The sequence below is a fragment of the Cyprinodon tularosa genome, unplaced genomic scaffold, assembly GCF_016077235.1.
Source record: "Cyprinodon tularosa strain WSP-4 unplaced genomic scaffold, ASM1607723v1 ctg82, whole genome shotgun sequence".
Classification (NCBI taxonomy): domain Eukaryota; kingdom Metazoa; phylum Chordata; class Actinopteri; order Cyprinodontiformes; family Cyprinodontidae; genus Cyprinodon; species Cyprinodon tularosa.
The window spans coordinates 297,197-309,771 of NW_024039585.1; the positions used below are offsets into that span (position 1 = coordinate 297,197).

Genomic DNA, 12,575 nt, shown 5'->3' on the forward strand with positions numbered 1-12,575 from the left:
CATGCAGATGATTTCACCTCTCTGAAACAGACGAACACTTTTTCCATAAACACAGGATGTGTCGTTCATTATGTTTGTTCCAGAAATAAAAAGCTACTCATTGCACCAGTTGGGTTTAAATAACTTGTTGCTAGATGAAACATAAGTGCACATGTAATTATCCAAAGGGAGGCTTGTAACTATTTGCTTAGTTCATTCAAGGTGGCAGGAAGTGTATGATAAATTAGCATAATTTTGTTCTTGGTTATCATTGTGACACTTAGGAACCAAGAGTATTTAAGGAAGTTTTATTTATATATATATATATATATATATATATATATATATATATATAAATGCTTAACCCTTTAACCCTGGACCATGAAATGATGGATTGAAAGTTCTGACAAATGAAAGGAAACAAAAACATCCATTTTGTATAACCAAAATTGGATAATTTATTTGCATCAATTTTGATACATTAGGCATTTCTGTGTAATCTTTTATAAATTTTCTGTTCACAACATGTGTCTGATTGTGTAACTCCGGGTTTTCAAGAGCAAAACTATCACACTGATAAAGCAGAAGTCTCAAAAACTCGTGTACCGAATATGATACACTTGGCATTAAAGGGTTAAAACTTCCCCTATAATCTACCATAAATGGACAAATCCAGAAACTACGAATCTATATGAGCGGAATATGAAGGGGCTCTTTAAAGTACTTGCTTCCCTACCAAACTCCTTTCATAAGTGGCAATTTATTCCCTTATGAGTCCAAACACCTACAACCGATAATGTTCAATTTTGACACTTGGTTTTTTTTTTTAACCATTTTGGATTTTGAAAAGAATGGAGAGAAAAAGAAAACACATTTTCATGGGTATAGCATCATGGTTTCACAACGCGTTCATTTCCCTACAGCATTGTCTTACTATTCCAGGTTCAGAGCATGCATAATCTATTTTTCCCAACATTCAACAGATTTCTCTTGTTCCATCTCAAGATATAAATCAGTCTCTCCATATTATAGATGTCTTTCCCCCTCCATTGGTGTAATCTTGGAGGGTCAGTTTGTAGCCATCTCCAGGTGATAGCCTTTTTACCACAAACCAGAAGGATCTCTAGCAGATATCAGTGTAATATATATAAAAGAATGGTCCATTTTCACTCCCATCATCTTACATATTTCATTGTTTACTTCCCCCCATTATGACTTTATTTTTGGAGAATCCCAAAAGACATGAAAATGATTGGCCATTTCTGTACCACATTGCCTCCAGCATCTGACATTTAATTCTAAATCCCACTTCTTTTTATTACCTGTATTGTGAACGTTTTTCTGCAAAGCACACACATATATGTACAGCTCAAAAAATAAAGGGAACATATAAACAACACAATATAACTTCAATCAAATCAAACGGTCGATTTAGGAAGCAAAACTGATTGACAATAAATTTTGCATGCAGTTATGCAAATAGAATAGACAACAGGTGGAAATTATTAAGACATTCAATAAAGGAGTAAATAAAAAAAAAAAACATTACCTGGGGTAAAAAGTAGATTTATTGTTACTGGGACATCAGTGGTTTAACATACAATCAGTTTGTCCTCGTCCATTTTAGTGCTTCATTAAATAACAAGAGGAATTTACATTATTTGCAAATTTATTCTTTGAAATTAAGAAAAATGCTTGCTATGATGACTAATCAATAAGTTTGAGTTGATCTAAAGAAAGTAATGTGGTCCTGATTCTACCAGAGACAAATGGCACAAAGTTCCGTTATTAAAACAGTGTTATTATTTTTAAAGCTTTCAACAAGGCTGATTTGGAAAAACAAAAAATTAACAGTGCAATTTAAAGACTCCACACACAACTGATGAAACCTGATATTTCCTTACAAAAGCATATCTTGTAAAACAGGTCACAGCTTTACAAAAATATCACAAAGTTGATTCTTGGTGTTGCCTCATGGCTGCAGAGTTTACACCCACTCCTTTGGGTTTCGGAGCACTTCCAGCATCTCAGCCTCCCGGGAGCCTTTAACAGGCTTGTGCATGTACTCCCACCTGCAGATGAAGGAGGAGTCTGTTACTGCGCAACAAAGAGGGCCTATTACCATCAGATAGAGAGCAGGAGATTTATTGTTTTACCTGGCAGTGAGGGGGAGGGACATTAGGATGCTCTCAATTCTGGAGCCAGGCGTGGCAAGGCCGAACTTCACTCCTCTATCATACACAAGGTTGAACTCCACATATCTACAACAGAAAGAAAACCCCAACCTTAAAACAGATTAAAATAATTATCTTTCCAGATTCAGCTTTCCCAGTGATATTAAACTTTAAATGAAAATTCCTCCGAGAACTCTGGATTTCTACAGCAGACAGAGTTGAACAGAATAAAAAAAAAGGATGAATGGTGGGAAAGACAAAGAGGACACAATGAAGGAAAGGAAACAAGTAGGGATGAAAGAGACAAAAGGGAAAGAAAATTGAGATATAAAGATGAAGTTAAAAAAGAAGGACAAAATTAAGGAAAAATTGGCTGTATTGGGAATAATGGAGACATTACAACAAAAATAAAGTAATGAGATTGGAAGAAGGTCTAGCAGGGGAAGAAAATAGATACACAAAAGGAAAGAAGGAAAAACAGGAAATGAAAAGATAGGAATACACTAGTAAGGGAGGACGCTATTTAGAATCGACAAAATAAAGCAAAAAAACTAATGCAAGCAATGAAGAACAAAGATGGACAGACGTTGGAAAAAGGAATGAAGGGTGAATAGAACGATATATAGAAGATACAAAGAGGGAAAAATGTTTCTGTCAGGACATACAAAGCAATAAACTGCAGTACAAATATACCACAAAGTGTTTTTGTATGTCAAAGTTCAACGACTATGTTATAAAATATTATATTCAGCGATTTATTGTTTAGTTTTTTATACCCATTTTAAGTTGAATAATTCTACACATTTAACATCTTTTAATTTCTATTTATTTGTATTATTGAAGATATAATAGCCAACAAAATATGCCTTTTAATTTTACAACTATTTTGCATTTACTTTTAAAGACTGATATGAAAAACACTGATATAACAAAGGTAAACAGTAGGATTGTATCTTAAAGATCACTCTGAGAAGTTTAAAGCTACAGTGTGTAACTTTTAGGGACATCTAGCGGTCAGACTGCAGACTGCAGCAACATGAACCACTCCCCCCCTTGAAAAAACTTCCTGGATTTGAAGCAAAATGTCTTCAAACCTGGAAACAAAGTCCACTGGATAGTTTTTTTTTTTTTTTTTTTTTTTGGAGCACTCCCCCCACGCTCCTCCCCCTCCAACAATACGGAGGCCATCAGGGTACAAAACGGTGCAAAGATGTCTCCCTCCATAAATGCGAGACTGCCTCCTATGTAATTATAAATAGCAATTTCTAAGGCAAGGAAAACATAAATTTGAGACTTTCAGCTCAAAGACGAAAATAAATAACATACTTGTGTATAATATATTATTTTGTCAGTAAATCTCAGCACTGACAGAACACTCTGTAGCTTTAAGGAGTCTAGTTGAGATTAAGAGCAGATTGTCCTCCAAAACCCTGACCACCCAGGGTGCAGACCAGGAAGCAGAGTTGTAGTTTAACACACATCTCTGCAGCTTCTCTACTGTTACCCACTCTTTACTCCATTCAGACAGTGTCTTGCCCACGACCAAAATCTAATAAATTAGCAAAGATTCCCAAAGGAGTAAATCATGATAATCTAATTAAAATCAAAATAACTCCAATTGGGGAAAAAGTTAAAACAATTAAATGCGGTCTGTTTAACATAAGATCGCTTTCCTCTAAAAGTCTACTAGTTAATGACTTGATTTGTGATAATCACATTGACTTGTTTTGCCTTACAGAAACCTGGCTGCAGCAAGAGGATTATGTGAGCATAAATGAGGCAACTCCTTCAAGCTATTTAAATTTTCACATCCCCAGAAGTTCTGGGCGAGGAGGAGGAGTAGCAACAATCTTCCAGTCTGACTTACTGATTACTCCCAAAACAATTAATACCTACAACTCTTTTGAACATTTAACCCTTAATTTCCCTGATCCAAATTTCAAGGCAAGAAAACCTCTTCTTTTTGTAACTTTGTATCGTCCACCAGGTCCTTACTCTGAATTTTTAGATGAGTTTTCAGAGTTCCTTTCTGATTTGGTATTAAATACTGACAGGGTCATCATAGTGGGAGATTTTAACATCCATGCTGACATTGAAGGCGATAGCTTAAGAGCAGCCTTTAATGCTATCTTAGACACTATTGGCTTTGTTCAAAATGTGAATAGTCCCACGCATTCTCATCTTCATACTTTGGATCTTGTGCTGACATACGGCATAGAATGTGAAGAAATAACAGTATTTCCTCACAACCCTGTCCTCTCTGACCACTTTCCAATAACCTTCAGGATTACTTTAACAGAGTTCTCCTCCCCCAAAAGAAGGTTCAATTTTAGTAGATCTTTATCAGATAGTGCAGTTATAAATTTTAAAGAATCTGCTTCACTTTCTCTCTCATCTGTGTCACTGAGCAGTGTTGCAGAGTGCAAAAGCTTAGCTTATTCCCCTTCACAGGTTGATGATTTTGTTGATGGGGTTGCTAGTTCTCTGCGTATTGCCTTAGACAACGCAGCTCCTTTGAAAATGAAAACCGTTAAAAATAGAAAGCTTGCTCCTTGGTTTAATGCAGAGCTGCGTACTTTGAAGCAAAATGCTAGGAAACTGGAGAGAAAATATCGCTCCACAGGCCTGCGAGAGTCCTTCCTAGTCTGGAAAAATGGTTTACTGCTGTATAAGAGGACTCTTTGTAAAGCAAGAGCAGCATACTTCTCCTCATTAATAGAGGAGAATAAGAATAATCCCAGATTTCTTTTTAATACAGTTGCCAAACTCACCCAGAGCCATAGCTCTGTTGAACCGTCCATTCCACCTGCTCTTAGCAGCAATGATTTTATGGGATTCTTTATAAATAAGATTGATCTTATTAAAAATAAGATCATAAGCACTCCTCTATCCGCGATTGTACCTGAGGTAGTCATGGAATCTGAACCGGGTTTAGACTGCTTTGATCCAGTTGAACTCTCTGAATTAGCAAAATTATTGTCTTCATCTAAGCCTTCAACTTGTATGTTAGATCCAGTTCCAACCAGGTTATTTAAGGAGGTATTCCCTTTGATCTCCTCCTCCATTTTAGATGTGATTAATCTATCTCTGTTACAGGGATATGTACCTAAAGCTTTTAAGGTTGCTGTAATTAAACCTCTGCTTAAGAAACCGTCTCTTGACCCAGATGACTTGGTCAATTATAGACCTATATCCAATCTTCCTTTCTTATCCAAAATTCTTGAGAAAGTAGTTGCCAAACAAGTTTGCGATCACTTCCACCATAATGAACTTTTTGAAGAGTTTCAGTCTGGCTTTAGAGCTCATCATAGCACTGAAACAGCTCTGGTGAAAGTCACTAATGATATTCTCATGGCCTCAGATAATGGACTTGTATCTGTGCTCGTCCTGTTGGATCTTAGTGCTGCATTTGATACAGTTGACCATAATATTCTTTTAGAAAGACTTGAATATTTTGTTGGAATTAAAGGAACAGCACTAGACTGGTTTAAATCTTATCTATCTGATCGAATTCAGTTTGTTCATGTTAATGATAGATCTTCAACACGCTCAAAGGTTACCTGTGGAGTACCACAGGGATCAGTGCTAGGACCAATTCTCTTTACTTTATACATGCTCCCAATTGGTAGAGTTATTAGACAGCATGGGATTAATTTCCACTGTTACGCTGATGATACCCAGCTATATCTGTCTATAAATCCAGATGAAGCTAACCCATTACATAGATTACAGGCATGTCTTGAAGACATAAAAACCTGGATGACTCTTAACTTTCTGCTCCTGAATGCAGACAAAACAGAAGTTATAGTCTTTGGACCAGAGTCTCTGAAAAAGAAACTGATTAGCCAGTCACTTCATTTGGATGGGATTAAACTGATTTCAGATAATAAAGTAAAAAATCTTGGTGTTATTTTTGATCAGGACCTGTCATTTAAATCCCACATCAAAGAGGTTTCTAGAATTTCCTTCTTTCATCTGAGGAACATTACAAAAATTAGAAATATCCTGTCCAGGGGTGATGCTGAGAAACTAGTCCATGCATTTGTTACTTCAAGGCTGGACTATTGTAATTCTTTACTATCAGGAAGTCCACAAACTGTAGTTAAAAGCCTTCAGCTGATCCAAAATGCTGCAGCCAGAGTTCTAATGAAAATTAAAAAGAGAGATCATATCTCGCCTATCCTGGCTTCTCTTCATTGGCTTCCTGTTAAATCAAGAATAGAATTTAAAATCCTCCTTCTCACATATAAAGCCTTAAATGGCCAAGCTCCATCTTATATCAGAGATCTGATTGTTCCTTATGTTCCTAACAGAGCACTTCGCTCTCAATCTGCAGGTTTACTAGTGGTTCCTAGAATTTCTAAAAGTAGAATGGGAGGCAGATCTTTTAGTTATCAGGCTCCTCTCCTGTGGAACCAACTACCAGTTTTAGTCCGTGAGGCAGACACCCTGTCTACTTTTAAGGCTAGGCTTAAAACTTTCCTTTTTGATAAAGCTTATAGTTAGGGTGGCTCAGGTTATCCTGAGCTATCTCTATAGTTATGCTGCTATAGGCTTAGACTTTTGGAGGACATAGGGACCCCCATTTCATCATTCTGCTTCATTCTCTCTCTGTTCTCCTATTCTGCAGAATCTGTTAGTTCAATCTCTAACCTTCTGCTCTCTCTGCTTTTCCTCAGAGTAGCTTTGCCTCGTCTGTTCCTGTTTGGCTGTGACGTCATCCTGGAAAGAAACATCAGCTGTGCTGCTTCCATCAACACCCTTGTTTATAGATGTTGGAGATCGGCCGGTTTTCCAGTGTGGTCCTGTTTCTCTGACCGTGACTGAGTGGATGTGCTCTCTTCGTCCTCTGGCATGGGAGCTGCCTTGGAGCTCGTCTGCCTGGCTGTGTGTTTCCTGGACGGGGCCGCCTTTTACAGCTGCTTCTTGTATCTCTGCTTCTGTCTCCTTGAACCCCAGTCGGCCTCGGCAGATGGCCGCTCACACTGAGCCTGGTTCTGCTGGAGGTTTCTTCCTGTTAAAAGGGAGTTTTTCCTCTCCACTGTCGCTACAAGCATGCTTAGTGTGGGGGATTGTATTTGAGTCAATGAGTCAATGCAATCAACTAGTTTTCCTTAGATAGAAAACTTTGTATCAATTTGACTGTATGATCTGGTTGAACTGTAAAGTGCCTTGAGATGACATGTGTTGTGAATTTGGCGCTATATAAATAAACTGAATTGAATTGAATTGTTTAATTCTAACACATTCAGTTTAACGCCTCCTTTTACAGATTATCATCAAAAGGAACGTTTCCAGCTCACTGTGGCACCTCTTATCATCCTTAAAACCAGCTTTTTGGCTATCTTCCCAGCATTCTGGAGAGAGTGGAAAGGATTTAATCTTTCTTTCATCCTCTTACAACCAAGCTAAGCAAGTTCGGTGGTAGAGCTGACCTCTTTTAAAGGTTAAGGTTATGTTAAATGGGGCTAAGGTAAAATCCAGGCTTCCCCCACCGGTTCTTTTTTCAAACAGGTAAATGGGTAACTAAATCCAATCAATAATGATCAATAGACTGATAAGTAATGCTTATATGGTTATACATTTTCAGCCATATCACACAGCTCTGCTAGAGATCTGCATCACAACTGCTAACATTCAAGCAGTTGTGAAGTTTAAGTCAACAAACCATAAAAAAAAAAAAGATCCAAATACATATGTGCAACTACAAAAGTAAGAGTAAAAGAGATCATTTCTGACGGAAACCAGTAAACAATAAAGCCGACAAGTAATAAGAACATTTCAATAAAAGGCCCTAAAACCTTGACCTAACAACAAAGTTACCCATCAGGTACAGCTTAGGTCAGAGGTGTACAGCCAGTAATCTGTAGTGGAAATGACTTGTATTTCATGTCTAAACACTAGTGGTAGATGTGGCATTGCTAATGTTAATGAAATTGATCTAGGTCATGTTACTTTTCAACATTTTTTAGAGTATAAAAATTATTAGATTTAATACGACTTGATAGTTGAGTGAATTTAAAATGGTATATTTGATAAGTCTAGTTTAAATGCACAGTGACGCCACTTCTAATTCCTTAAACCTCAAAACCCAGTTGACTCAAATGGACTTGATACTGTGCCAAGTAGGAACAATTGAGGGTGAAAATGATCTTTTAGAACAGGCATCCCCAAAGTCGGTCCTCGAGGGCCGCTGTCCTGCAGGTTTTAGAGGTTTCCCTGCTGGAGCAAGGAAACCTCTAAAACCTGCAGGACAGCGGCCCTCGAGGACCGACTTTGGGGATGCCTGTTTTAGAACAAGTCCTCCAGCATGCGAAAATGCTAAGTATATTTCACAGCATGTTAATATAAGCTAGTGAGCTAATATTTTGTAGATTCTCTGTGTGCCACGTCAGATTAGTAGTACTTATGAAGACATCAGTCAAGGAACCCTCCTGTCCCTCTTGTTTATGAACAAGCCGGTATAACAATTATCATTAATCTGGGTCTTGAAACCATCAAACTAATCTAATATTATCTTTTCTTTTGGGCAGCAGACTAATTTACAACATGTGCCTTTCCTGATTTTCCAACATAGGAGTTACCTGCACAATCTAAGTTGATCGTTAGCTAGCAATGCGTATTGCCGCACATTGTACGCCCTTTACCAATTGTACGCCCTGTTTGCTTTAGAAACTTTGCTTAAATCTTCAAAATTTCACAAGCAGCAGATGCAGGAGTTGGTACAACTGAATATTGTACCTAAAAATGGTCTCACGTCTTCCTAATGAAATTTCAATATCTAGTCGAGCAAAAGTAGTGGTAGTAGGACAAAAAAAAAAAAAAGTTAGCTGCATTCCAGCTCAAAATGCAGGAAATAGCATTTCAAAATGTAAAGTACAAAATTTTCTAGGGGAGGATACCCCCAGACCCCCCTATGACCCCCCTACAAAGCCTAAAGAGACGATACACCAAGGTGTTCACCCTATGAAATACTCCTAGCTAAAAGCCTTACTAGTCCAAAAAAGGTCAAAGTTACATCAGCTTGAAAACAAATCCACTTTCACCAAAATCTAACTTTTAGGTGAAACGGAGAAACTAAAGAACAACCCCAATACCACCAAAATACAAAGCTAACATGAGCTGGACCCCACTAAAACACCAGCATCACGGTTCACAGAGATGTCACGTTTTCCTCCAGCTTTCAGGAAATATGTCCAGAGCTGAAAAAGTCTGAACTGTTTGATCATGAAGAATCCAAATTACCTGCAAGAATTTTGATCCAGTTTTGTTTTTTGTTTTTTCTTCTAATTTTGTATATCCTTCCACCTGATATACACTTAGATGTATATCTGAACATTAATAGGGTATCACTTAGTTATTGGAACCTGTTTTCAGAATATATTTCTGTTGCAATCATGGTCTTCATTTAAAAGTAGACGGACAGAAGAGAGGCAGAGGACCTGTAGCAGACTTCTAGGTTGAAATTCAAAGCTGTACATTGATCCTATTGCTGAAAAACTTAAACTTTCACTGAGGTAATGTATTACAGTACATCTATAAAACTTTAATTAAAATACCCAAACCGATATCCTATTGCCATGCCGTCTTAACAAAAAGGGCTGAAGATGACACCGGGATATTTCTTGACAAGTATTTTTCAAAAACAACATTCTTCTATAAAGCCATTCGAAGTAAAGTGATGCGTTTTCCGCTCACCTTCCTCGCCGCACCTGCTGCCAGTCCTTCTCATCTTGAGTGAAGGAGTCATTAAGATGTTTTTTCACGATGGGAAGATAACAGGGCACCACGGTTCGAGCGCAGCTCTTCACAAAGTTAAACGCCTCCTCCTGATTTGGGGAGTCCAGATCATCAAAGAAGATCCCTCCTATCCCCCGAGTCTCTCCTCTGTGACGGACGTAGAAGTACTTGTCACACCTAAAAGTCAGTAACATTTCCAAATTGAAGCTAAAGATTTCTCTGTTAAAAACAGAAAGATTGGTGTAATAATTTTATCTCATTAAAACCAACAAAGCTTCAAAGCCAAATCAGATAAACCACACCCATTCACTCCACAGCCTCACGACCCTTAACAGCATTCAACGTTTTTTTTTTCTCTAACTGCAGATTGTAGGGACTGCCTCTTATCACTGACACACAGTGAGTATACACCCATTGTAATTCACCCGCACAAATTCACAGGAATCCATGTTAAAAAAATAAAATGTGTACGTGGTGATGTGCACAGACACGTCAGAGTGACAGATGTTGAGTCACTGCTGGAGAGTTACCATTTTTTAAACTCTGGGTAGTACTTCGGGTGGTGTTTGTCGCAGGCTTTCTTCAGTGTGTTGTGGAAATGAAAAGCATCTTCTTTATCAATATAAACGGGGGTTAGATCTGTCCCTCCGCCGAACCACCACTGCTTGGAGCCTGAAAGCACACACACACATAACAGGAAGTAGGAAAAAAGGCTCAGCATTAATCTGCAACAGGCCCCAAAATGCAGCTGATGTTGTAAAGGGCCGTCACTCACCGTCCTCTTCCTCTATTTCAAAGTATCTGTAGTTGAAGTGCACTGTGGGTATGTGGGGGTTCCTGGGGTGGATGACGGAGCTCACACCCATTGCACAAAACGGCAATTTACCTAAAACAAAAAAACAAAACAAAAAAAACGCTTAATAGATAAACAGGGCCAAATCATATTCTAGATACGTTAGATGAGGGGTCAGTTTAGTTACTAATTATGATCACATGGAAGAAGATAGAACTCACCATCCTTTCCTTTGAGGACTTTCCCTCTGCTCCTCATTTGTTTTGCAGCCTCCTCGGTCAGATACCCGAAAACCACAGACACATTCACCCCTGCTTTCTCAAACACCTTTCCATCCTGCATCACACAGCTGATCCCTCCTCCACCTATGAACAAAGATGATTACAGAATAAACAGATGTTTGAAGCACTTATTTACCATCAAAAAAGATGTAGAACCCAGTATTATTAGAGTATTTAAGAAATATATATACGCAAAAAGCTTAAATAGTTGGGATTTAAATATAATGTCTAAATTGCTAATAAACTGAACTTTCAAAGGATGATCTCAGTAATAATAAAAAAAAAAAAATCAACTAACAGATCATAGATGTGAAAGCAGTTTGACATCTGCATAGAAAGAAGAGTCGTGTCATGTGTATTTATGTTTCCTTATTGAGAAAGTTTTAGTTTTTCAAACCAATAGTTAAGAGTTATTGCTTAGAGACATGGTTTGATAAGGTAAAATGCCTCCATACAGACATGATTGGACAAATTAATTTATTTTGGAAAGTCATCCAGAGTAATTTGGCGTTTTTTTTGTTTAGAGCTTAACTAAAGGTAATGATCACTCTTAATACCTGCACAAACTAAAAGATGTGTTAATATTTGCTTAATGAAAGAGTACAGCTGGATATTCTTTACATTAATGGCAGATAAGTTGGTGAATATTTTTACAAGGTGAGCATGAGCACCACAATCCAAATTGTTCCTAAAACAGAACAATAAAGAGATAATAAACACTGAAATGATCCAAGATTCTTACAGAGGATGGATTTTATATTCTTAGAACAGTGTTTGGCTTTCTAGACACTGTTGGAGAGGTAAAATGTAACCCAGTGAAAGGAAACCAGGGATGCCTCTTATTACCTTCCTTCCTTTGCCATTTGTCCACTTTGAATGTCCCACCGTCCACTTCCTCCAGGGCTTTACAGAACTCAGCCTGGGTCTCCATGATCATCATCTCCATCCTGGTGCTCATCTCATTCTTCCTTTCCTCCAGCACACTGATGTCGGTCACCGGAGCAGACATGAAGCCCTTGCATCTTTCTGCGATGTCCCCCTCCTCCTTGGACTTTAGGGGGATCTTGGTGGCCATCTCTGCTCGCTGGAAGTGGTTAGCGTTGGCCAAGAAGCCCACAACGGCTGCTGTAACGGCCGCGGCACCACCGAGCGCCAAGGCTCCCGTTCTGGTTGATCCGGCTGCAGACCGACCTGCAGTCCCATGGGACATGAACCGTAAACCCAAACCCCTGGAGAGACTTTCATTTCCCGATAGCAAAAACACGGACGGGGCATTCCCACCTGCGAGATCCTTAAAATGTGAACCCAGACACCGTTTTACTTTAGTCTGAGCCGTTTGCTTTACTGTCAAGAGAACAATGGACGCCATAGCAGCTTCTTCTAATGTCTGTGAAATGACAGTAATAACTAAACAACTCTATACATGCTCAGAACTTGTATGCCTACGTGCTGTAAGTCGTGTTTTAAAAGTGGTCCAGTAACGAGACGGGTGGTTTCTGGGTAATGATAATGGCTACATGGGAAATGAAGTTTTAAAGTACCGATAGACCAATAAACATGTATTGTAGAACGTTAGATGATAACTACATTATCCAGCATGCAATTCGG

The 12,575-nt window shown here is 38.4% G+C and overlaps 1 protein-coding gene across 1 annotated transcript; it reads right to left on the reverse strand.

Annotated features, from left to right (window-relative positions):
• Positions 1–1,529: 1,529 nt before the first annotated feature.
• Positions 1,530–12,336, reverse strand: cpox (coproporphyrinogen oxidase). The gene is made up of 7 exons (XM_038272252.1): positions 11,814–12,336; positions 10,908–11,051; positions 10,669–10,779; positions 10,424–10,565; positions 9,852–10,070; positions 2,136–2,240; positions 1,530–2,051 (listed from the first exon to the last, which is right to left on the reverse strand). Exons 1-7 carry the CDS (start codon positions 12,334–12,336, stop codon positions 1,967–1,969), a joined length of 1,329 nt encoding a protein of 442 aa, XP_038128180.1. The 3' UTR covers positions 1,530–1,966.
• Positions 12,337–12,575: the final 239 nt, after the last annotated feature.

Coding starts and splice junctions, on each gene's coding strand:
- cpox (XM_038272252.1), bottom strand. CDS start 12,336: ATGGCGTCCATTGTTCTCTTGACAGTAAAGCAAACGGCTCAGACTAAA. Junction 11,052..11,813: donor CAAATGGCAAAGGAAGGAAG/GTAATAAGAGGC, acceptor CTTTGTTCATAG/GTGGAGGAGGGATCAGCTGT. Junction 10,780..10,907: donor AGTCCTCAAAGGAAAGGATG/GTGAGTTCTATC, acceptor TTTTTGTTTTAG/GTAAATTGCCGTTTTGTGCA.